Below are 27,461 nucleotides of genomic sequence, written 5' to 3'. Positions count from 1 at the left end.
ATGTATGTGATCCTAAAAAGGAAATTATAAAAATTAATTGTTCTTGAATAATGAATATACCTAAATAATCCAAATTTTCTGATATTTACAGGATTTACTCCCAAACAAGGAACAATATAGTAGTTAATTTCATTAAATTCATTTACTGGCCTTTGACTTGTAGTATTTATACTCATTCTAAGCTCCCATGGAATATTAATAGGATCATAAAGATGTTGAGCAGAAAAAATTCTGTCTTGCACACTTCTAGAATATTTCTTACATTATTCAGGACAAAACAAATGAAACAGATCCATTGTATACTACCCTTCTTTTAAGTAATCATTTTACCCCTGCTATTTTTAAACACTACAAATAATTACCTTTGTTTATTTGGTCACTGTAACAATATTTGCAAATCCGTTTAGAGTATTTTTTTATTTCTTGGCTAAGTGGAAAACAAAAACTCAAATTTTCAAACAGAAAAAAAAAATCTTTAAGAAAGCAGCCACTGAATTATCAAGAAGTAAGTGTTAAAAGAAAGCAACCATGTTACTATTTAATTCCTCAAGTTTTCTTATCAGGCTATTTTTGTCCCCATTCTTGGTCTCTCAAAACGTTGCGTTTGATTTTCCCAGTGATTGTCTTTGGGAGTTCTTGAACAAATTCCACCTAATTGACAGAAAAAACAAAACAAAAAAACATACTATGAGACACTTGGTTCTATTTGAATCTTGGCTCAATGAAATAGAAAACAGCTCTTGTGAAATTCTAAATTTTATATGTGGATATTGTCTTAGTTTAAATTCATTGAATCTAGTGAGTACAGGAAACTTAGGTGAGTTCATATAGTAAGGGTAACAGTATAGTTCCATTCTAGCAGTTGTTAGTGCTAATTCACTCATATCCTCTGCCAAAAGAAAAGAATCCCATTGCCTGTCTAGACCGAGTCCTCTACTGCCCTCTGGGGAATAGAGATTTACACCTAAATTCAAAAAGGAAAAAACATTGGCATGAGTCCTTGCAGCTGGGTGGTAGTAGATACCTGTAACCCCAGCTCTGGGAAGCAAGAGGATCACAGTTTCAAGCACAAATGAATGAGTAAGTGAGTGGGTCTTTCAGACTCTGAAGGAGGTATTTTAGTGGTGATTTGGAGTACATAGAATTTCCCCTTGTGATCTGAGTTGACTGTAAGATCCTGTCTTTGTTGCCTTCTCTCAAACCGACACTATGTATGTTTAAATGCCCTCAGATCTCATTCCTGAAAATCAAAAGATTACTTATTGATTTTGTTAGTTTAGTGGACAAAAACTACTACAAAGATAGAATTAGTTAAGTTGAAATTAGCTACCTTCTTACTGAAACTATACCAACTGAAATGGAATTATTTTCTAGAGGATTAGTCACTGTCAACCAATAGGAGTCCAGAGATAGAAGGAAATTCCAGTATAATCTCTGTGTATAGAATCACTTTTAAATCCTCATTTGAAGGTTTCAGGATGTGTTCCATATATTCTTTGGGTAATATCTTCCTTCTGAGCCATAAATGAACCCCCTTGACACCCAAATGCATATGTTTTCAATTTATAGGGATATTATATGGCCAAGAGGGCTAAACATCAATTGCTGTTCCTAAAAATAAGGCACTTAATATTTTGCCAACATTCTTTGTCCCTATATGGAATGGGACTAATTCTGTATTCTTAGTAGTTACTCATTGTTCATTGTTACCGTTGATTTTAAAAAGTTCATCCATCAAGCATTTTTAGTGCCCAAATATAAAACATTTCAAAAAAAATTCTTGGTTAAATGAATTGAAAAAGTATGGTCTGCCTATATACTGAACTCTATAAAGTCAAAATCCATAAGACCTACTATTAGAATTTAGTTAGCATTTACACACTGCACAAACCTAGCATACTTGCCTTTCTTGGATATTTGTAAGCTGCAGTTGATTTTTTCACATGATCCTGAAGTTCAAGAGCTAGTTTCTCAGGGTTGGACGATTTGTAGGGTGCAGATAAGACAACAAAAGCTTTTACCACCTGCAGCAGAAAAGACAATTTGTATTGCTATTTGTTTGACAAACAAATTGAGAGTTCGGCACCATTGCTGAGGCATTATTTGTTAACAGCAGCTTGAGTGATAACTACAAATGCCAGCTCAGATACTACAATGACAAAGTGAGGTTTGGGGGATCTACTTCCAGATAAATGGGTTGTGAATGTGAGGAGTACATTGATTCTTTCCTGGTTGAACTCTTTACATATTGCATATTTAACATTTCAAGCCCTTTGATCCTGTTTATTATTCAGGCAGTCTTTGATTGACAGATGACCCTACATACCATCAAACCTCTACTGTGTGAGTAGCAGAAGTGATAGGAATTCAAGAGAATATGGTTTGAAGGGAGTTTGGGAAGGCCTAATAGTGGAAGGATGGTATATTAGGAAGATGGATCTATCTCAAAAGGGTCTTTCTTGCCTCCCAATTTTTCCTTTTCTTTGTAATACTGGTTGAAGCAGTTAGATAATTATTGAGTTGGTAAGCAGTTTAAATGATTGACTATGCATACAGATATTCTAATTGGTGTTTACTTCTGGTGTTCTATTGAAATCAGCTATGTGGAGACAATGAGAATATGGTGTCAGGAGAATGAAATTACATGGAAAATTGAGGAGGCCCTAGAGGTGAGTATATGGGACCATGGTGTCCCTCAAAGAACCACAGGTATCTGAGAGAAAGGCACAGGAGATGTCAAAATTGATATCACAATTTTGAGATTTTTCTGCTTGATGAGTCTACAGGAAACTTCTATGAAGAAAGTAGATTTCTCCCTTTCTTAGCATACAGTTTCCTCCTAGAATCAAGACTGTTGTAATATCATGAGTAATATCATCATTAAGTCCTAATTAGGAAGCTTGTGGGACTTCAGTTGTACAGACAGCAAAGTCTGATGCTTAATGCATTATCTGTGCCTACTTTTCAGTAACAGTACTGAGTTTCCTTGGAGTGTTACACTAAGTTTTTGAGGTTGACACCAAGCCTTACCCCTCCTGGTCTGGCCATTCACCTGTACCACTTCCTGGACCACTCTGGCTAGGGAAGTGACTTAAGATAGGGAGATCCTGGGAGTTCCTTGGAACACTTGGAAAGTCCACTCTCTCCTTCCGTGGGATGGCGGTGAAGCTGTAAATGCAGAGCTGGTTTCTATCAAGTAAGAAGGCTCAGGTGGGGTTGCCAGAGAATAGCAGAGCCAAACACAGAGAGACTAGGGGGTGCTAACTTCATATGAACTCTTGATATAGATGTACCTGACTCAGTTGTATTAGCCAAACATTTTTTTAACAATTTAAGTCAATCTAAGTTGAGTTTCTGTCAGTTACCACCAACAGATTCCCAGTCCTCTTTGAAAAGTTGATTTCCTAATCACATTTTTGCCATGTGTGTCTCATAGTGAAAGTTAAATGACCACTGTACTCTAGATTTAGTTTTTACAGTGGTCAAATAGAACTTGAAAATAGGAAATTGCTGCGTTGAGTAGTGATGTTCACCTACCTCTCCTCGGATTGGATCTGGACTGCTGACAACAGCTGATTCGACAACTGCTGGGTGCGCAATAAGTGCGCTCTCCACTTCAAAGGGCCCGATACGGTACCTGTGGAGAAGGAGAAGCCTGCTCACTACACTCTTCAAGTAGGAAGTCTCCCTCCCTGCCGACTGGCTGCTTGCTAGGGGCAGCAAATGTACAAACCCAGAGGATATAATGACATCATCAGCTCTGCCGACAAACCAGAAATACCCATCACTGTCCATCCGGCCTCTGTCCCCAGTGACATAAAAGTCTCCCCTTATTGTAGCAGCAGTTTTCTCTGGATTGTCCTAGGAATTGAGGATGACATTTAGGAATTATTTTGGACAGAACAGAAATTGGGTCTGGTACCCAGTAAGTGACTGGCATATTACAAATAAATGAAGCTTTTGTTACTGTTGTGTTTGTTTGTTTTTGAGGCAGGGTCTTGCTATGTAATCCAGGCTGGCCTTGAACTCACTAGGTAGCCCAGGATGGCCTCAAACTTGTGACAATCCTCCTGTCTCAGCCTCCTGAGTGCTGGGCTTGCAGGCATACAACACCACAATTAGCTGAAGTTAATCTTTTTTAAGTTAAGGTAGTTCCTAGTTTAAAATCAAAAAGGTCTAAAAGTATTAAAAATCTAAGCCTCTCTCCTATCTCTAGCATCCTCCATGCCCTTCTTCCTCCCAGCCTGTCCTTTCTGATAACAGCACTCTAATCAGTTTCTTACTTGTGGAATTTGACCTTCATAGTATGTTTGGGAGGAAGACAGTATTCTTCCCATTTTACAGATGATGAAATGGCCCAGGTTACCATCAATTGTCCTGATTTATATATAGCAAGTCACAATAGGCATGAAATTTGGACCCATATCTGGGCTAAAGTATGCCTAGCAGTCTCTGTATTTTCATACCACATATTCAGAGAAGAAACAGAAAGGCCGGGTAGACTTTAGTCTGAGAGCAATATCGCCTTCTTTGCCAGGTGGTAGGATATCGCCTTTTTCATCTATAATCTAGAATGAAACCGTTTAGATTTTTGTTACTCGTTTCACAAATGAAAATGGGTTTCAAACAGTTGTATAATAAATTGGAAAGAGCTGTAAAATGCCCCCCCTCCCGGCTTTTTTTTTCCTTTTCTTTTTGGTACTGAAGATTTAACCCAGGATTTTGTACTGAGCTACATCTCTGGCCCTGTCCATTTTTTATTCTGAGACAGGGTCTCATTAACGCATCACTAAGTTACACAGACTGGTCTTAAATTTTTAATCCTCTCGCCTCCTCCTCCTAGTGTGCTAGAATCCTACACCTACTTCTCCCTTCTTTATGAACCACTCAGTTGTTTTCTTAACCCACCTGGACATCGTAAGGTAACACTCCTTTTCCCATAGAGCCAGGTTTAATTTCTTGACCTTTCTGATTGGCACAAATTATACCCTGTTGAGAGGACATGTAGGTAAGTATGTAAAAATTCATTTTTAAAGCTAATTATATCATGAGAATGAAATTTTAATAGTTGGGCAATAGTTCTTCAACTTGGGCCTACATCAGAACCACCTGTTAAAAATGTGTATTTCTAAACCTCATCCCAGAGTTTCTTATCCAGTTGGTATAGAGTGAGATCTGAGAATTCCCAAATGATTCTGATACTGCTAGTGTGAAGACCACACTTTAAAAACCACTTCTTTTAGACTCTATCATGTGCACTGTGGAATTAATTCCCTCCAGAGGTAACCAGGGGTTCTTTTCCAGTGCAATGGAAAGTTGTGCAGTTCAGTTTTGATTCTCACCAATTTTCAGTACTCCTGAGATTTCTCCTGGGTGAAGTAATCACAAATCCCCTTCAGCCAAGCCTAACTGCCCAGTCCACAAGTTTATTTTTGTTTGTTTGTTTTGGTTTTTTGAGACAGGGTCTCAGATTGTAGTTCAGATTGTCCTTGAATTCACTATGTAACCCAGGCTAGCAATCTTCCTGCCTCAGCCTCCTGAGTGCTGAGATTACAGATGTACACCACCATGGCCAGCATAATACAGAAATTTTGATAAACACTAGCAAGATAAGGTGTGCTATAAGACTCTATGAAAATTTATAACACGATGGGGGACATTTTAGTATACAGATAGTGCCTCGTATCTGTGGGTTCTGCATCTTTGGATTCAACTAACTGAAGATCAGAAATATTTGGGGGGAGGGGCAGTTGTATCTGTCCTGAACAGGTGCAGGCATTTTTTCTTGTCATCATTTCTAAACCCCATGGGACAACAACTATTTGGGTAGCATTTACATTGTATTAGGTAACATGAGTAATCTAGAACTGATTTAAGTGTATGGGACAATATGCATAGGTTACATGCAAATTCCATGATATTTTAGATAGGGGACTTGAGCATCTAAGAATTGGATTATCCGCTCCAGTCCTAGACCCAGTCTCCCCCAAATACTGAGAGACAGTTCTACTAAACTTCACCCTTTAAATATACCACTTCAGTCTGCCCGTAGCATTCATACAGCTCCAGCCCTGTTTGCGCCTTCCAATGTTCCAGCACCTCTGGGTTGAGTGGCTCCCCTCCAGTCAAGCAGTGCCTCAGCTTCTTGAATTTATATCTGAAGAGAAAGGGTTACATGTGGTCTTTGGAGAAGAAACACGAGTGGCTTTCACTGCAAGATAATTAATACGTTCAAGCAAAAAAAAAAATAAAAGCTCAGAGGAACAAGTCTTAGGAAAGTCCATTTCACAAATTTATAACCTGGTTATTGTTCTGGTCATGTGAGGTGTGTTAGTGATGAAAACAAAAGTGTTCTGAATGGGCTTCCATGTTGGCAGATGGACAACTTAGCTACTAAAGGAAGAATAAGGCAGAAGGAAATGCTAATGATGACACTAAGTACTTAGGAGACAAACAGTATAACAGCTTTGATTGGACAAAAGTAAAGGTTGTAGAAGACTTTAAAATCCTTACAACCCTTATTGTACAGATGAGGAAGTTGAGGCTCAGAGAGGTTAAAGAACTTGCCCAAAGCCTCCCAAAGAATCAGTGACTGAGTTGAGTACTCTATGCCGTGTACTTACCCTCGGCAGGCTGACCTCACCAAGCATGTCACTTAGTCTCTCTTATGTGTGGAGTTGATGGAGGCTTGGCAAGGTCATCTTGAGTGTCTAAGGTCACACTATTAGTAAGTAACAAATCCTGGCCTCTTTGCCTGTGGCACTTGAGCTTTTTTAACCCCTGCACTGACTAGACTTGGGCAAGAAACCCTGGGAAAGCCTGAGTCCCATACAGTGAAGTCCCGAGTGGGCAGGAGGGTGTCAGTAGGACATCAAGCATGTGTAATCAAAAGAACTCTTGAGTAGCTTTGAATTATTCTTGAAATGTGAGTGAGATTTTCACATTTTGGGGACCACAAGGAGTTGACATTGACTATGAAAAGAGGAAATTCATATTTGCTTCTATTTTTCCTAGCCCCTTCTCTCCTGGCAACCTTCCCTCCATTTTTCCTTCTCACCTTCCCTTGTGGGAAGGAAAGTTGGATAAGCCTTTCCAACTTAAAATGTTTAAAAATCTTCTCATGCATTAAATTACAATGCTCCATCCAAAGCTCTATACACTGCAATATCCAAGCTCCACAGGATAGGCAGGTAGCTTAGCTAAATTCAATATAACTTTGAATCATAAACTTCACTAATGTTCCTCAAGGCAATGTGAGTGGAGATTTTGTTGTCTTTTGTTTTGTTTTGGGAGTCCTGTTCTAAATGGCAGTGTTTCTTTAAGAGTGATACTAAAGGACAAATTTTTTGAGTGGGAGCTCTGACTATCGATAGTGATATAGAGCTCTGATTATCTCCAAGAAAATATCCAGTTGCCCCTAGAGAATATTCCAGTGGTTCTTAAGCTGGGAGATGATTTTGTCCCCCACAGGACATTTTTGACTATCACGAATGAGGAAGAGAGGGAGATGCTACTGGCATCTAGTTGGTGTGCAGCTCACTAACCTACGAAGTGTAGAATGCCCCCCCCTCAGTGCACAATTATTTGATCCAAAATGTCAATAGTGGAGAGACTGGGACACCCTGGGCTGTCTTTCACTGGGGTCTGTGATGCTGGATGATTGCTTCAGTTTGTTCCAGTGGAGATTTCTGCCCATATACCTCTTAAGGTCTTTCTGCACAAGCATCCGGTACACAGTGGGTGCGCTGCATATGTGGGTGATGGGATAGGTGGTAAGCGTCTGGATTATGGAGAAAGACAGAGATGTCAGAAGTGGTCATTAGAGGCCATGATGAGAACAGATGCCTATAGTTTCTCATTGTCTTCCATGAATGTATGCTCATCTCATGATCTTAGGAGTAAGAAAGCAAACACTATATGTATCACTCATGACTATGCATTTGTTACAAACTTCCAGTTACTGAGAAAAATACATATATATTTATATATAGTATATGTTCCAGAAACAGACATTCAATTGAATAGTTGAATTTGAGAACAATGTAAGTATAAACTAGATTATTCTGCATGTTACCTTTTGTGGTAGAAACTTCTAACCTCCTGCCTATATAGTCTTATGTAGTACTGACTCTTTTTTTTTTTTTTTTTTTTTTTTTTGTCTTTTTCCTTTTTACCAGTACCGGGGATCGAACTCACGACTGCCTGCTTGCAAGGCAGGCACTTATGCCGCTGAGCTAAACCTCCAGCCCCGTAGTACTGACTCTGGATGTTGGTAATGACTCTGGATGTCTGAGTTCCCCACCATGACCTGTATAGCACTATTCTTTTAAAGATCTCAGTCTTTCTGAGTTGACTGACAAATATTAAAGTAGACATTTTTCAGGGCCTTTTCTTAATGGTTCAAAATTTGCTGAGCACATTATAACCTCTAATTCCTTAAGTCAAATAATGACATGCATTAAATCTACAGAAGCACTAATATTTAGTGGAGAGCAAGTTCTGCTGTGCCAAATAAAATATTACAATTTGTATTAAACCTAAGCATTTGGGAGAATATGTATGTGTAAGCTGTCTAGATTGTCATAGATCAAGAATAACTTTTAAACCCTTTTAAATATATATATATATATATATATATATTTCTTCTCCCAAGGTTTTAATTACTTTCGCTAAGTGTAATGTATATATCTAACTATTATATAGCATAAATCTATAGCATTTTTATTGTACTTAACACCCACTACCTTTAGAAATAAAAATATCCTTTTTTTACATGTGTAAATTTCAAAACTGCAAAGTTAGCTAAGATTCAGGGCACTTTATAAACCCAATGTGGTGATCCCAGTTTTACGTTTCTACATTTCTCTTAACACAGAAAAAAAAAAAATATATATATATATATATGTACACACAAAAAAGCTAAGATAATTATATTACTAATTTCTACTAGTTCATTGAAAAGAACAATTTGTGATTATATTATTTGATTAAGTTTTTATTCCTATACCACGTAAACTGAGCAACTACTTTGAAGATAACAGTACACAATATATTAACCATTATTAATCTCCTATTACCTTGTTTTGAAATTCTATCATCTTTTTATTGTATTTTCTCTTTAAAATAAAATTTTAAAAAATTATAAAAAAAAAAAATCTTCAGCCTATCTTGTCAGACCAGTTAGCAAAACAGTAGGGTGAGCCTAGCTTTTAGTCATGGTAAGTGTGGTGCCTATTTGATAATACGTATGTTAAACCTAATTGATTTTTCATGGATGAAAAATAATTGGCCCGAATTGCATTTTTCTAAAAGTCCACACTGTCAGATATCTCAGTCTAACCATTTCTGGCTGAGAGGAAAGTGTGTGCTTGGTTTCCTGAAGAGTATTGGGGTCTTTGAATTAAAATAAGAAGCATAAGTAGGGGAAAATGGAAAAAGTTGCACAGGGAAAACAATGACCACACCTTCAGTCTCCTCCACATAGTTCAGATTTATCAGCTATTGTCCCCGGATCAGAAACAAAATATTTATTTAACTTTGAGGCTTCTAATCTATTATTAGAACTGGCTCTTTTTATAGCCTCAGACTTTGCAACCCCAACAAATCCTGAGAGACTTGAACCAGAGTGTTCTGGTTAATCCCTTTTCACTCTGTTAAACAAACTCAAAAGACAAGTCCCTAGAGTTTGCCTCTTAAAAATGAACCATTTCCAGAAGCCCAAGCAGCCTTGTATTCCTAGGAATCAATTCATTGTGGTTTGGTGGGAGAAGAGTATATGTAATTGGAGTTCATGGCTTACGTCTAGGAAGGTGTCAGAGTCAAACGAGGCCATTCGATGCACAAAAACACAGGCACCCCGAAGCCAGGAAGAAAACACACTACCAATGGCAGCCTTGACCCAACCTGTGTCCGACATATTCCATATGATATCCGAGGGATTCAAGTCCAGCCAATGCCTGAATAATGTAGAAAAGTAATGAAATAAGCTAAAACTAGACAGTTTAAAAATAGGAAAACAAACAAACTATTATCTTTGAGGAGGCCACAGAGCTTCACAGGCTACGGACAAGATCAAAAGAAGCCCCTAGTCAAGGTGAGAGATTCTGTTTAAACATTCTTCTTACGGGACTTTTCTGGAATCTTGTGGTCTGATATTGGGACTGAGTAACTGGCTTGGGCAGGACCTTCTCAGTTCATCCATTGATGTAACAAATATTTACTGAGCAAATGTTGTATTAGGCTTGCAGTAAGCAAGACTGACTAGATTTTTGGTCTTCTTTTAGAGAGACAGAAAAGGCATAAACACTCAATGTTGATTCAGTATATATGCAAATACCATCATGTCAAAATAGTAATGAGTGCTATGTAGAAAATAAAACAGGATATTGTGACAATTTTAGATAACCTTTCTTTTAGGAAGGCCCCTCTTGGTAAGTAAATTTACCTGGCAATGAGGAAAAGCAGTCAACATGCTTTTACATAATTAAATCAAGGTGGAATCCTAAACTCTTGCTTGATCATTCACTCAGTACTGCCATTACTGAGCTAGGGAAGGGTAGGGTATCAAGAGTTCTGTTTTATAGATGTTATAATTGGAGATATGCCATTTAAGGAGAGATTAGCCAACTGGATACAAACATAGGCTGCTCAAGGAAATGTTCTTCAAAAATGAACTGAGTTTTTTCCCTACCTGCCACAGAGGGCATATCCAATGCCAAGGCTGCTCTGAGAGTGCTGAACCATCTTAGGGAAGCCTGTGGTCCCACTGGTGAAATAAATGGCCATTGGTTCTTGACTCCCTGTGTCCACACAGCTGTGCTCTTCAGAGGAAGATCTACAAAATACAGATCCCTAAGATGGTGACTGAGATAGTAGAGCAATTTAATTCCAATATTTCTCTTGCTTTGCTACTTGTATTCTATTGTTTTCAGAAGACAGTCAATAGAACTGAACTGCTAAGGGAAATATATAGCCAAGATAACTTTTGATTTTAATAACAGAAAGTATGCATTTTATTTGCACATTTTCCCAAGTGATTTTTTAAATCTATGCATTTTTAAAATCAGCATTGAATATTTGTAAATTGATAGTAATATTGCAGTTTTTAATACTTAAAGGAAGATTTTTTTTTTGCATTTGAATCCTACTTTTAGTAACTTGTTCAAAATCTTGGATACGTCTGACAAAAATAGCCAGTTGCTTAGTAAGTAACTATTTTATCTTCTTCCTGTACTACTTAAACTTCAGTTTTGTTCAGGTACCAAACAGTCACGTACTTCAGGGGAGACTGTTTCTGTATAGCATGTTGGGGGTAAAGTTTGATTAACTTAAATCAATTGTGGTCATGTCCTCTCCTATCAATAATGGGTTTAGGAAGTTATGGTTAATGAGATGCGAGGCCTTTAATGGGAAATATTTCTCTGCTCTAAAGAGAATATTGACGCGAGTACTATTCTCTCTCTCCTATATTATGACCTTTGAATATTGTGCAAGTGCAGGATGTTTGGAACTGCCCTTGCCATGTTGGGATCATAACAAGGATGCCATAAAAGATGAATGAATTGGGGTTCATGCTATCTTCTAAATTTACCAATCCTCAGTTCACCCTGCCTCTGTATTTGTTTGTGAGATAATAAAACTGATTGGATCACTTTTGCTTAGATTACTAAAGCCCAGAGCATTCTAACTGATAATAAGCTTTGTGTCTTCCCAGATTGCTCTTCTAGTTTTTCCATCCCTGAGCAAGTATGCCATTCCCTGGAGCTGTTGTCTTGTCTCCTCAAGTCTGGACCTGATTTAGGACATCCTTTTATACATATAGTGAGGAAGAATTCTGGGGCTTGCCAATACAGCTCTCAATAGGCTTTGTATTTTCCCTAATTGTAGGGGGAGCTTGACTGCCACATAAAGGTGTTCTGACTGTCCTGTTGGAATGAGAGGCCATGTGCAGGCTCTGCTTAGACTAACAGTCAGTACCTTGCCTGACTTGGATGGATACTCTGCCCAATTCAGGCGGATCTGAATGAAAAACTTCCTCTGCCAAGTACTGAGCAAATTTTTGACTCACAGAATCATGAATAAATAAAACGAGTGTGTGTTTATTTTACATCACTAAGTTTGGGTACAGTTTATTACTCAGTGATTAATAAGAATTTTTGAGGCTCAGGTATTATATTTTTAATTTTCCTGATTGGAAGATACATGGCTAAAAATGCCATTTTAATTCATCTTAATGATAAATGAGTAAGAACGTCATCAAAACTTAAAATAATGAGGATTAATTATATAAACATACTCTACACTGTAAAAAATAGTTTATGAGGTACTAAAGTGATATTCTTTGTAGCTCTTTTTGGTATTTAACACCCAAAAGTACAAGTTTATAATTTTAAAATAAATAAATATATATGTTAGGCAAGTGTATTAAAAAGATTTTACTAGTTGGGTACAGCGGTACATACCAGTAATCCCAGCTACTTGAGAGACTGAGGCCAGCTTGGGCAATTTAGTAAGACCTTGTCTCAAAATAATAATAATAATAATAAAGGAAAAGGGCCAGGGATGTAGCTCAGTGGTGGAATGTTTGCCTAACATACGTGAAGCTGTGGATCTAACTCTGATCACACACACACACTTTACTGATGGAGATGGGTGCTACCTTAGGAACTGCTATATTGTTTACTTTGAAAATAATAATATCGGGGGCTGGGGATTTAGCTCAGCGGCATAAGCGCCTGCCTTGCAAGCAGGCAGTCGTGAGTTCGGTCCCTGGTACCGATAAAAACAAAAGAAAATAATAATAGCAATGAAAATTACTATAGTGTGCGTGGAGTGATCACGTTGTACTAGGCACTATGCTAAACATTCCACATGACTTGTCACATTTGGTTTTTCTACACATTAGCTATATATATCATTATTCCTACCACATGGATAAGATACAGACTTTGAGAAATGTCATTTGACTTAGTCAAGGTCACTCAGTTTATAAAAGACACAAATGGGAGTTACTGATGTAGGCCCTTGGGAGAGAATTTTGGGATAGGCCAACAAGATTTGGTTTATATTAATTGCTAGGGTAAAATTTCATTCCAACAAAGGAAACTTCCCTACTACCCAGCAGGGTTTACATGTCTTCTCTTTCTATAAGCTTCTTGGGGAGAGTTTTAAAAACATAATCTATCCAGCAGTTCTGTAGTCTAATACCATTAATTGACATTCTACTCACTTTTTTATAGCTCAGAAGCATTTTCTCACCATGCTTATTTCTTGGTTACCTTATATTATCTTTAAGCAACACTTATATTATCTTTAAGCAACACTTGAGATATGTATTGCATACATACCCCCATTTTACATAGGAAGAAAACTGTTTTGTTCATATATTTATTCACTATTTGTTAAGCACTAGTACTGTGTTACTAGGTAGTAAAGATAAGAGTGATGAACCAGATAAACAAAACTTTTGCTTCTTTAGCGCTTAATTTGGCAAACCTTTTCTTTAAGGGTCAGAAACACATATTTTAAGCTTTGTGGACCATAGTGTCTCTGTTGCAACAACTCTCTGTTGCTGCTAAGCATAAAAGCAACCTGAGACCATATGTAAACAAATGGGCCTGGGTGAATTATAATAAAACTTTATTTAAAAACACAAGTGGGGGGCCAGAGTTGGTCTGTGGGCCTTAATTCTCTCACTCCTGCTCTGAAAGAGAAAAACAGAGGGGATAGGTGAACAGACCTGATAATTTAGATACTGAAAAATTCTACAAAGAAAATAAATAGTATGATAGAAGAGCTCATAGTTCTACTTTGGTTAGGCTGGTCAAAGAAGGCTTCACCTAAGGTAAAATATTTGAGGTTAAATCAGATAGTAAAGAGCCAACTGTGAAAAGGACTAGTAGGGAATAACACTCCAGACAGAAGAAACAACAGATGCAAAGGCCCTATGGCAGGGAATATTTGAGGAATACAAAGGAGAGTGGTGATAGAGGAAGTTCAGAATTTAGACAAGGGTCAGCTTATGCAGGATACACATCATGGGACATAAAAAGAAAGAAAAAAATGGAGGCATAGTGAAATCCCTTCCTTCTGCTATAAACCGTTTTGTTAGGTAATTCTTTGCTGGGAAGAAACTCAGTTCAGCTCACAGTGTTGCTGGGTCTTTGAAGGCAAAGAGACTCTGAGATGGAGCTGTGCTTTGTTTCTGATGCTGCATATCAGCTGGGGAAAACACTCACTGAAATAATTCCTGGAAGCTGAGCCAACCGTTCCAGTTATGTGGAGACACCAGGACTTTGTTCTTCAGGTTGGGACACTCAGATGCTATGGACTCCACTGCAGGGGCCACCTCCTCACTGACCACAATGCACTTGGCCTTTGACGCTTGCAGCCGGTACAGGATGTCTTTGGCTGTCAGCTGGGTTGTTCCCGGAATGAATACAAGTCCTGGAAAGGACAGAGGGTCTTGAGCCAAGAACTATTGTCCATTAGGTGCAATGACTCTGGCTGGTGGGAAATAGGGACTGTGTACCTGGGAAGAAGCTTTAGAATATCGTCTTCAGTGACTCCTGTCTTGTCCTGGGGACCCCCAGGACCTTGATCACTCACTGTGGAGTCTGACAGATGTTGGCTTTAATTCTGGCCCTACAGTTTACCAGCTTTCTAACTTTGATCTCTCTGTACTTTCTTTACATTATCTATAAAATGGGGATAATGATAGTGTCTAGCATTTGAGAGACATTATAAGAGTGGGCTATTACTATGTAACATTTTATTGTAATGCTTGAATGGTTGTTAGGTAACGTTTAAATAGCACTTGACATCTTGTATCACATTTTCATGAACATTATTTTATTCAATCCTCTGAAATGGTAGGATCCAAAGTGAGTTTTGCAAGATAGTCCATTGGAAATGAGAAAAGACAGTAACACAATTTTTTAAATTATTAAGATACTAGAATTATTTTTATATTTTTATCTCCTTTTCATACATGCTTTAAAATATACATACTATATTAGTACAATAGAACAATATAAAAACCTATACCCAGATAGGAAGATTTGTGTCCTAGATATTTTTATTGATAACCTGTACACCCTATATGTATTAACAGACCTATACAGGATATATAGTTGCCTGAAAACTACTGTTCTAAGCAATTTCAGTAGATCTATGCTTTGTTGCCATTTGATGGGGTATAAGATTTGTTCATAGCTGGTGAGTGGCCAGCCAGCCTTCAGATCTCTGGATCTCAGTGGTCTGGCATTAAGTACCTAGACTACTATGACAGTGCTTAGCTTACTCCCCTTCCTCACTGAAATCCCAAACACGGGTTTCAAAGTAGTAGTTCCTTATGAGAAAAGCATATATGGCAGAAATAGATGCAAGATTGAGAAAAGGTAGTTTGCACTTTCTCAACTCAATCAATAGAAAGAAAATGACGTATGAAGTATTAGAGATACTCACTACCTTTTTGTGTCTGCGTGGGACTGAGGATTAAACCCAGAGCCTTTACATTCCCCATCCCTTTTTAATTTTTATCTTATTTTTTATTTTGAGACAGGATTGTGTTAAGTTAGTTGTTCATGTTAGCCTTGAACTTGTAATTCTCCTGCATCAGCTCTGGGGGCAGAGTGCTCTGATTACAGGTGTTTTGATCAAGAACAAACACATTGCCAGGCATGCTGGTGCATGCCTGTGGTTTCAGCACTTGGGAGGCAGAGGCAGAACGATCATTGCAACTTTAAGGCCACCTGGGCTACATAGTGCATCAAGACCTACATAGTGAAACCTTGACTCAAAAAAAAAAGTAAAAATAAAAAACTAAAACAAAACAATAAACATATCTTAACTAAACTTACATCTTAACTGTTATAATTTATTCAATCCTTTCTATTTAGATTTTTGTTCAATTTTTAACATTATAGTGATTGGCAAACATTTTTGGTAAAGAACCAGATAGTGATCCACCCCACCCTAAGAGAAAAGAACCAGACAATGAATACTACGGGTCACACAATCAATTTTAGACTCAGTGTTTCTGCTGTTGTAGAACAAAAGGAGTCATAGCTAATATGTAAAAGAATGAGCATGACTGTATTCCATCAAAACACTATCTGCAGAGCCGAGAATATGGCTCAGTGGTATAAGTACCTGTCACACAAGCATGAGGTTGTGAGTTTGACCCCCGGTACCTAAATAAATAAATAAATACCTCTATCTACAAAACCCTATAGGCTCTGCTTTACTGACTCTTGCCCTAAAGGAAATAACTTGTTTTTAGACAAAAAATTTGTATATATATATTTGTTTATATATATAAAACAAAAAATTTGTTTATATATATATAAAATCTTATTGAGGATTAGAACCAGGACATTCACATCCCTAGCTCTTCTTACGTTTTTTAAATTTTGAGATAGGCTCTAAGTTGCCAAGTTGCCCAGGTTAGACTCTAACTTAGGATCCACTTGCCTCAGAGTGCTGCAAAGAAGCATTCATACCCATGTTTGCTTTTATAGAACTTTGTGTTTAATACTAATTGTGTAGCTTCCTAGCTGTTTGGCTTTTTGCAGACTTCACAATATCTCTTCTTGGTTTCTCCTCCTATTAAACAGTTACCACAGTAAAACTGAGTTCTTTAGACAGTAATTATTATTACATCATGATTGTTCTTAATTTCAACTCTCCTTTTTCTTTCCTTGTAAGTACCGCATTATTAAAAGCTAACATCCAAAGAGTGCTTGAGATTCGGTCTCTTTATGTTTCTGCATGACTTACAAACGTGAAGTGTTAGCACTAACCTGTTCGTATGCAAGCCACATGGATGAGCCACCATTCAGGGATTCGGGGTAGAATCACGACCACTCGATCTCCTCTCTGTAAGCCGCAGGACTTGGTGAACACGTTGGCGGCCTTTTGGGACAAAGAGCTCAGTTCTCTGAAGCTCCACTTCACCTCATCCCCCTTGCCATTCACCCACCACAGGGCTGGATTGGTTGGCCTCTCCCCTGTCTGACCACAGACACATGAGAAAGAGAAGAGAAGGTTTGCTGCGGTTTGGAAGTAAACTCCGAAGACCTACCTGTTGAAGGCCTGTAGACCTCTCAGGACACGGGGTCTAGTGGAAGGAAGTTAGGTTTGGGAGGTGTGCTTTTGAAGGGGCTGTTGGGACTGTGTCACACTGCCTATCTCTTGCTCTTTTTGCTTCCTAGCTGCCCTGAAGTGAATAGATACCCAGTATCTGTTCCCTCCATGAGGTACACTGCTACCCCAGGCCCAAAGCAAGAGGGTCAAATGACCAAGGATTGGAATCACTGAAACTGAGCCCAAATAAATTTTTCCTGCTTTTAAGTTATTTATGTACAGTAGTCTGTCACAATGATGGAAAGCTGACTAGCACAGAGGGTTTATACAGCATCTGCCATTACTCCGCCTCAGCATCTGTTCTTTTGCACTGTAGAACAGCGCCCCAATCTGTCTTTGGAGAAACTGACCCTCTCCTACTGAATATGGACCTATCAGGTGCTTGCCCTTATCTGAATGGTGGTGGGCATGTGACCACAGTTGGGCCAATCAGTCTTTGAGTTTTCTGAAGGGATCCAAAAGATTAAAATAGTTTCAGCAAAACCTGTCTGTGTAATTTTGGTACTTATGCATCTCCAGGCAACCATTCTAGTCCTTTCTGTTGTCACTTCACTCTCCAGCTTCTACACCAATTTTTCAAGGTCTCCCACATTTCTCTAATACATTTCTTTCTTATTTAAGTTAGATATTGTTCCACTCAAATGATCGTAATGAGAGTACGGAATTTGATTGGGAACCTGATGATATCTGTTTGTACCCAAGGGCTGTGGGTCTCATGGATTATGAGGAGCAAGGTGGAAGGAGTTATCAATTGATTGCTGGAAGAAAGTTCTCACTTATCATTCTATAAAATGAGCCACCTGTACTACAAAATCTCTTCATTTATGTATTACCTGGAAAAAAATTACTTGCTTTCTCCTGTCTGAAATGCTTCTACCTTTCTTGACTGGAGAATACTTCAAAGCTGAATTTACAATCCACTTTGTCTTTTTTAGACTCCTCCTCTTTTTCCCCGCTGATTTCTGTGCATTTCTTCAGCATTGTGCTCAGATTCCGGGCAACTCCATTATATTCTATGATACAGTATTACAGACGTATCTCTACCCTATGATGTAAGCCTTAAAAGGTGGAGACTTGGTTCATGTTCTTTTGGAAGTGTGCAACTTATATAAGTAGCTTAACTTCTGTGAGGTTAAATTCCTTATCCAAACTCCTGATCAGAGAAGTTTTGGGGATCTGATGAAATAATACAGGTGAGTATTTCCCAATCTTTAATCTGAATATCACTGTTCCTCTGTCTGCACCTGTATTTGTCTTTATATAACTCTCTTGTATACATTTACGTAAGAAGAAAACTGCATTTAGTCAGCACCATGCTTGAAAAATCAATATCACTTGTTAAAAACAGGTTATAGAAATATATGCAATAAAAGCAAAACTATGCCCTTCTGTTTTATCTAAAAATTATCAACAGAAATTGAAATTCTCTGTTGGAAAGAGAATTTGGCAAATGTTAAATATTAAAAACCCAATGACTTTCAGATAAGCCTTTCCTGCTCTACTTAGAAGGATTAACTTAATGTAGTGCCTAATACTATCTTTCGGACCATGGGCCCTGCAGAACATTTTGATAAGTGCTGACAGGTGAAGTGCTTAGTTCAGTGCTTGGGCTGGGGTGGGTGCAGTAAGCACTGATCTTGTTCTCAGGTTGCGCTGCAAGCATTCTTCATGGCATGCTTGCTTTTTTCTTCTCAATTTTTGATCCCTACTTAATTGTTCTAATAATAACTATATTCATAAAACCAAAATTAAAGTACTACATTTTGGGATAAGCCTGTGAGCATCCCAAACCCAAAGTGTTGCTGTCTGAGACACAGAGAGGAAGGAAAAAAAGGCGCATAATTCTGGGAGTAACCACAAGTATGGGCTGGGGTTGGGGAGGAAAAGGGCTTTCAAGATGCCACGTGGAGTTGAGGACCTAAGATCCCTGGGAGAGAGGAGGGTAATTAGAAAACAAAGGAAAGCAAGATGGGTGAAAGACTTGAACTGAAATTGACAAATGGACCCCAGGGCATGGGAAGAATCTAAAGACATCCCATTGTTTCATACCTTCTCCTTTTGGGACCACTGATCCAGCACATCCCCAGCAAAGTTAAAGTTTTTAGGCAGTGGCCTGTCACAGCGATTTATGGCTTCAAAGTCAGCAGAAGTCATGGCTGCCCAAAGCTGGTGACCTCTGTGAAAGGACCGGATGGATGGCTTGGTGAACCAGATGAATCTAAAGAGGTGGCAGTGGAAAAAACTCCTCATGGTTCCCAGAGGACTTTGTCTACTGGTAGGGAGATGGAAGTCCCAGAGCCTGTGGGGAGGGATGGATGAGAGTATAAACCAGAGATTGAGAAGTGACTTCGTGGCTGTGTGTCCCTGGCAAGTTGAAGTGCTCCTGAAAAATACCCCACCCCATTGTTGTTGCTGTTAGCCACTGACTGGTCTCCCTGCCAATGAACTGTCCCTCTTCATTCTCTCCATGACCAGATTAGTATATTTTAAAGAAAAACCTACAGTGATAGGATTGTCAAGTTCTCATCTTCTGTCTCTACCTTTAGCCTTTCAAAACTATGAACAGAGTATATGCTGCCTGGGTTGGCATTCAAGAGCTCCCTCCGATAGCCTCTGCCCTTTTCTGATCATGTCTACCAACCCTTGTGGCTTGAATTTTCTCTTTCCAGTTAAAGCAGCCCAGTCAATTTTCGTGAATGTTAATTTCTAACACTGAAGTTGAGCTTGCCATCCCCCTTGATTCTGCCTACCCTGCCCTTTCTCTCCCCTTTAAATATTCATTAAAACTGACTAGAAACCTTTCCTTTAATCCTGGATGCAGAGCTTTGAGCATATTATATATCTTCCTGTACCTCAATGTTCTTACCTATAAAATTTCAAAAATATAACACCTAAGGTTATTGTGAGGATTTAATAAGATAATGTGTTTTTATTTTTTTTTAATTTTTGGTTTTTTTTTTATTTTTTTTTATCAGTACCGGGGTATCAAACTCACGACTGCCTGCTTGCAAGGCAGGCGCTTATGCCGCTGAGCTAAATCCCCAGCCCAACAATGTGTTTTTAAAAGGTATCTTTAGTGTGTTAAAAAAAAAAAAGGTATCTTCAATTGATAACTCTGCTATTTTAAGATAATTTTTATTAGTACTAGTGTGGCTCAGTTTCATACAGCATAAGCCAGGAGACCTGAATTTTACTCTTAACTCTTTTAAAGCTAACCTTGTGATGTTGGTAAAGTCATATACACTTTCTGGACTCTTATCTGTAATCTAACTTTTTTTCTAATTACATCATCACTTTTTCCTTGGAATTTCCATAACTTGCATCTGTACTATTCACACAATAGTGGTCTACCTTGTATTGCTAGTTATCATTTTTATATATGTGCCTTATCTCCTAATCTACCTAGGTGATATGGGTATTACATTCTTAACACTAAACATGACACCTAGCCAATAGTAAAATCCAGTGTTCATGAAGTGCTTTCCAGAAGCCAACACTTTGCATTCCTAATGCCACTCAACATTCATGACAAGCTTGTAGATGGGTACTACCATTATTGCCATTTACAGAAGAAGACACTGAGGCTCAAGTACACTTAAGGAACTCGCTCAAGATCATCCAGGTCATGGTGGCTGAGGCAAGCTTTGAACCTCTGTGGTCTGTCTTTAGAGCTTGGCTACTCGATCTCTCTTCTATGCAGTGTCCTTTGTGCTGCCTTCTTCATAAAGGTTTCTTGTAGATCCTAAATATTCTCACCTTTTTACATATCAGTCCTAGATACTATAGTTAATTTATGTGGATAGAGTGGAAAAATCTCCAGATTCAGATGGTGTCTGGGTCACCAGGATGGTGATAACAAATAAACAACGAAACAAAGGTTATGAGCTACACCATCCTCTCTTTGTTGTTGCCAAGCCCTGTTTGCTCCTCCGAATGATATTTAGACAAGTCCAGCTGGTGCAAATGTAACTTACTGTAGCCTAGAAGAGCTCTATTGGCTAGTATTGTTGATATTAAGCCCTTATGTGTCAAGCTGGAAGGAGGAATTGTGCTTCACCCAGGAAATTTCTGGAAGTGTGACATAGATACATAAGTAAAGAACAAAGGAGAAGGAAAAGCAGAATCGGCCACGTTCATGATTTAGCATTCTAGCAAAAGGAAGACCCTCATCTCTCTCCTAAAGTACACACACACTGGTATCCTTAGTTATTTCTCTGAGTGACTGTGCCAAATTGCCTGACCTCTCAAACTTTCATTTTCTTTTTGAAATAAATGGATTTGAAAAGAAATATATCCAACTTTCATTTTCATCCATACAATGAAAGTAATGATATTACCTTCTTCACTGGTCAGTTGTGGCGTTTAAGGGAATACCTTTGTGTGGTGCCTAGTTCATGACTCTAACTCAATAAATGCTGAATGTTAAAAATCAAACCTATCTGTTGAGGAAGGCTTTGCCTACTCAACATGCCAAAAAAGATAGAAAAGCTACCCTAACATTTATTTATTTGTTTCAATGCCATATCATTATGAATTATGACCTTGGGACTGACCTCAGTTCCTATCAGTCTACACCATGTTAACCTTTACTTCTATCATTTCAACTTCTCCTGAGCCCATTTAATAATAAACTGAAAAGACTTCCACAACATGTAATACCTGGAATGCTCTTGCAACCTAAGAATAGTCCGAAAAATACAGTAGACAGTTTTTAATGCAAATCTCCCCAAATTAATAGTTATTTTTCATAAATTTGTTTCGTTTCCCTTATTTCCAGAGACAAATTTTCTACATTTTAATAAAATCACCAGATTAAGATGTCTATCTACAAATCTAAAACTACGTATTGCAAATAGCTTTAACCTAAATTACGTTTCATGATTTTCTTCTTTCTGTGCATACGTAAAGTGAAATAGGTATCACATATACAAATGCAAACTCAGATTTTTAAAATTATACTTCAAATTTTTTTCCACAAAAAACTCCCCTCCTTTCTAATGTCTTTGGGTTGCCCCTGATTTCAGAATAGATTTAGTACAACTAGACCTTTTAGGAGATCATAAAACTGAGGATTCGCCATTTTCTGATTTGAGATTCTGTGAGACGTTCATATAATTCCAAGGCCAAATCTAAAGGTAACTAACTTTTTAACTCAAAACATTATATTTGTAGAAATTTGTATACAAACGTGTTTTAGAAAATATCTCCAGAGATATCTGTAAAATGAGAGTTGACGAAATTTCCGTAGTTTTAGTAATTTCGGTGTGTTAAACCTTAACAATGAGAAATCTTTGAACAACTGGTCGGCACTCATTATTAAAGACTTCCTTGTAATAGCTCACTTTAAGTCACTCAGCAGCCATTTGAAATTATTTTATTTCATATACAAGGTAATAGAGGCACTAGAGGCAAGTAGTATCATTTACTAAAGGCCATTCACTTAAGCGAGTAGCAGAAATTTCAGCCCACCCTTGTTTCTCCGTAGCCAATACAAGGAAATGGTTCCCCATATTTTGCTACATTTCTGCCAACCTTCAATTAGGAGACAGTCCATTTTCCTGTTGGAGGGACAATTACTTGGGGTTAGGTCTACAGCAATACAGTTACGACGAGACAATATACCTCTTTGCTTACCGCTGTCCTAATCGCCTTTGTGTTACCTTACCAGAAAATGGCATATTCTTGATCCAGAAAAGCCTCACCTTTTTCACAAGGACTCAGTTCTGTGTTTGCCAGAAAATCAATTCTTTCCTTTTCTTCTTTTGCTGCTATCTCTGCTGTTATGGCCCTAAGTCTCTGGTGTACGGCTGGAAAATAATCCCCTAGGGGAGAGTTTTTGTTTCTCTGGACAACCTGTGGTTAAAGGAACAGCAGCTTATAAGACACAGCTGGGAGGGGAAAAAGGGAACCAGGAGCAATCACCTCTCATGATTCAATGCCAGACAATGCCAAGTCCCAGCACATTATTCTCATTCGTAGAGCTGGATGATATTGAGATCCACACAGCTCAAGTGGCCTATTGTCAGAGTTTCTGGGCATGATTATGGAGTATCTTATGCATGCTCAGTTATTGTGGCATAACTTGATCTGACCTGCAAACCTGCCAGAGTAATACAGCAAACGAATCAATCTGAACTCTTACCTAACCAACACAAACAGTGAGAAATCCTCCAAAATCTGTTATTGTACACCTACTATACATTGTCCATTACTAAATACCTGACCTAATGCTACCTCATTCAGAAATCATCTTTAAACTGCGTTATTAACTGATTAATGAGTGACTTCATTTTATTTTTATATTTTTCTAAAATCATATAAATTTTCTGTCATGTGCATACATTGCTATATTATTATCAGAAAGAATTTATAGGGCTAGAGGTATAGCTCAGCTGCACAGCACCTGCCTGGCAAATGCAGGTCCTGAGTTCTATTCCCGGTACTAAAAAAAGAAAAAAATTATAAATTATTTCTAGTGGTCATACTTCTAGTAATAATATATATACTCAAATATTTGAAAAATATACAGCATAATTCATTCCAGAAACATGCTTGTAATCCAAAGCACTTATAAATCAAACCAAATTTCTTCATAAGAAATAATGGAAACTCAGATGCTGTGCTCCACAACACAAAAATATTCATGTAAAAATGATTGCAATATTATAATACAAAATAATAAAGAAAATACAAAATATAAGGAAAAATAAATTAACTTGCACTTACCTTTGAAAACTTTCATGGCTGGTGTGAGAGACATGAGAGAATAGAGTTATTGTGTAAGACAAATTTTACTATCACTAATGGAATCTGCTATCTATTGGTTCAATGGAATCTTTTTCTTTTCTTGTAACTTTAACAAGGAACCTATCTAAGGACACTTGCTTTTGCCTCCTTTGGAGGATTTTACAAAAATGTAACATTTCATTGTCATTAAGCAGATTCATCACTCGTGTTGCTACAACTGTGTTCAGGTAGGTGCTTTTCTACAAAATTGTGCACCGTTTCCCACGTTTTATACATCTGCCTAATCTCACATGGTAAAGGATTCTTAAATATTTTTCTTGCCTTCTCTGCAGACGAGACCTCCTCTGTAACCTGTTATGTTTGGGAGATGATCACCCATAATTCCACGAAGAGAAAGGGTAGGGGACAGAGATGAACATTGGCTCATGTGATGTTTGATGTACTGCTGGTATTGCAAGATATCAGTTGTTTGTCAAGTTAAAAATCACTAGAAATGTTTGATCATTTTGCAGAACACTCGCAGAACAAGTTACTTGCAGTTCAAAGTTTTACTCTAATCTTATTTTTTTGTAACAAGGATGTTATTTTCACTTTTGGATCCCCAAAATTTTGCTCCAGAACAAAGATTTGGTGTAACCTCCACTAAGGAGATTCCATCACATTAACTTTTAAATTTGGCATTAAATTTTAAATTTCTGCTCTCTGACCTCCTCCTCCGTATCTCCCCAGAAGTGGACTATATTTCAGAGCCTTCTGTGTCCGAGGATCAGTGAACAGAATCTGGTCCATGTCACTGACTCCCTTGCAAGGTGGCTTCTGCTGAGATGTGCAGCCCTTGTTGATCTTTGACTCCTGCACCCTCCTGCTGCATTCCCAAGAGGCATCTCCATAGTGATCTGCTCTGTGGTCACCAAGGTCGAGTATTGCCCTGTACAGTCACGTCTGCAGGCTAGTCCCAGTTTCCAGTCTTCTCTCGGCCGCTTCTTCACTCCTCTTGGAATACTTTGAGATGCATTTCTGAGTAATATTGGAGTTCCAGGAGTGTCTGAGGTATTCATTCTCACGCCATCGCTTTCTTTTTATTCTGATGACTGTACAGTGGCATTGTGTGTTTATAAGAGGGGGTCTCTCTATACACAGATACATATCTTTGAGGCTGTGTCCCCAGAGATAAGCCATGGAGCTCCCTCTGGCTTATTATCCACTGCTTTGGAGTGGGGGGTGCTGAACTATGTAGACATAGACTGCATCCAGCAGTCACCCTTCAAAGAAGCTCTAGTTTTAGCTCACCCCTCACCCACATTCCGATTAATTTTTATTTTCTTTGGACAAAATAAATATTTTTACATATTCATACCATCTTCCCTCACACTGTGTTTTGAGTTATCCAGAACCTTTTGTCCTTGATATTCATAGTCAAGCTTTTGGATATACCTCACCGTTGCAAAGACACAAAATGTTTATAAAAAGCCTGGCTTTTCCATTGGAAACCTTATTTTCAAGATTATTGGTGCCTGTAGGGGTTTCAAGAGCATATTTCTGGACTCAAAACAACCTCAATCACTATCTTGAAATGTCATGCTGCTCTGTCTCTAAAAAGTTTCAAAAGGGGCTAAGGGTGTAGCTCAATAGTTGAGGGCTTGACTAGCATATTAGAGCACCTGAGTTTAATCCCCAGAACTCAAAAAAAAAAAAAAAAAAACCAAACAAACAAACAAACAAAAAACCTAAGGAAAAAGAAAAGAATTATGAATCCATTCTGATACAAATTGCTCAATAAATAAATGGCTTCAAATATTTTATACAGGTAGCTCCTGACAGAGATGAAGCATGGCTTCCCATCTTGGGAAGACTACGAAGGCATCTTTACAGTGGATAAACGTGGCACTCGTTCCATCAGCCCAAGACCAAGGTGTTAGTACCACCTGTGATAAGTCAAATCCATAGAACATACCTTTGATAAACTTTACCTCCGCGATCTTCCTTTAAAAGGCCAACGACTTCAGTGTAGCCATGAGAAAAACATCAGACATGCACAAATGGACCGATACTCTGTAAAATACCAAGTATTACTCCTAGATCGACTTAAAATCTTCAACACCAAGGGGAAATCTGAAAAAAATGTCACAAGAGGAAACAAGTAAAGACACGTGACTAAATGAAACATATTCTCCTGGATGGAATTCTGGAACAGAAAATGGATATGAGGGGAAAACTAGTGAAATATGAACAAAGTGTGGAATTCAATTAATACTTCCATATCAATGCTGGTATCTCAGCTGTGACAAAATGCACCACAGTGATATAAATGGTATAACAATAGTAAACTGAATAAGGGAGATAAGGGAACTTTTGCAACTTCTCTGTATCCCTGAAACTACTGTAAAGTAAAAAGTTACTATTTAAAATTAATGGAAGGAGACTAAAGAATGAATTAATTTTTTTAAAAAAACTATGCTGAATGAAAATTAGTTTGAAAGAAGAGATAATGACGGCTTTGTCCAATCTGATTACAAGGTCAAAAGCTATGCTGTAGCCAAGTGGATACATTCCATCCACAATAATTGTGATTGCTGAGAAATGGAAAAATATTCTTTCAGAAAAAGAGGCTGAGGAGATTCAGATAAATAAAAATAGAGAAGAAAAGTAAGATAAAAAGCAGTGAGAAGGGGCTGGGGATTTAGCTCAGCGGCATAAGTGTCTGCCTTGCAAGCAGGCAGTTGTGAGTTTGATCCCCGGTACCGATAAAAAGGAAAAAGACAAAAAAAAAAACCAGTGAGAAATAAGTACACAAAATGCAGACCACAAAGACTTCTCCATTTTCTAGAAATGTGGCTAGAGTTTTTTTGTGCCAAATGAGACAGTCACATGATCAGGCATGTGTTGTATCCAATGAACATGGGACAGCGGTCTAGAAAAATCCTATCTTTTCTTAATATTGAGACCACAAGATCTTCACATTGAGCTATCTCCCCAGCCCTTCACAAAATTTTTTATTTTGAGACAGAGCCTCACTAGGCTGGACTTAAACTTGTGATCTTTCTACCTTGCACTCACAAAGTGCTGGGATCCACTTGGCCATTTGAAAATATCTAAAGTCTCAGAATGCTTCTATGGATTATAAAAACTAGATTCTCCTTCCTGCAGTGGACAGTGTATATTATATGCTTTGCTGGTTACACCCGTGTCCTATGGGAAGCTCTTGCTTAAATTAAAAGACAAGATAACAAGTCACTGTTGGATTATCATTATCTTCTAATGGTTTTTTTTTTTTGAAGGACCAAGATTTCTTGGTAATGATAAGCACCAGGGACCTTGTTATGCAGGAGACCCTAGGGAGCATAAGGACGTGCATTCTGGATCATCAGCTGGCCTTTAGGGAACACACTGCCTCCCTGGAAAGGGTAGAACTAAAGTAACTATTAACCCAGGACAGGTTTTAGGGGAAGAGGGCAAATCATGTCAAAACAGAGAATCTACACTTAATTCCTTAGATAAATAAGCTGCACAAACCAGAGACAGAATGCTGAATCACTTCTCAGAGTCCTACAGTCACATCAGTTTCGAGA

General features: G+C 38.1%; 1 protein-coding gene across 1 annotated transcript; it reads right to left on the bottom strand.

Moving 5' to 3' along the window:
- Positions 1–398: 398 nt before the first annotated feature.
- On the bottom strand, positions 399–24,229 carry Acsm4 (acyl-CoA synthetase medium chain family member 4). Its single transcript, XM_003478188.4, has 15 exons — positions 23,872–24,229; positions 22,848–22,998; positions 19,195–19,444; positions 16,803–17,013; positions 14,238–14,445; positions 10,691–10,834; positions 9,800–9,956; positions 7,701–7,780; positions 6,034–6,157; positions 4,909–4,989; positions 4,467–4,568; positions 3,734–3,861; positions 3,538–3,637; positions 1,905–2,024; positions 399–651 (listed from the first exon to the last, which is right to left on the bottom strand). The coding sequence occupies exons 3-15, from the start codon at positions 19,393–19,395 to the stop codon at positions 565–567; spliced, it is 1,743 nt and encodes a 580-aa protein (XP_003478236.2). The 5' UTR covers positions 19,396–19,444; positions 22,848–22,998; positions 23,872–24,229; the 3' UTR covers positions 399–564.
- Between the last annotated feature and the right edge of the window lie 3,232 nt (positions 24,230–27,461).

The sequence above is a fragment of the Cavia porcellus genome, unplaced genomic scaffold (genome assembly GCF_034190915.1).
Source record: "Cavia porcellus strain 051 isolate PalLab524CR breed Dunkin Hartley unplaced genomic scaffold, mCavPor4.1 scaffold_16, whole genome shotgun sequence".
Lineage (NCBI taxonomy): Eukaryota > Metazoa > Chordata > Mammalia > Rodentia > Caviidae > Cavia > Cavia porcellus.
The sequence above is the reverse complement of the archived record's forward strand: the minus strand, read 5'-3'. Positions and strand labels throughout refer to the sequence as shown.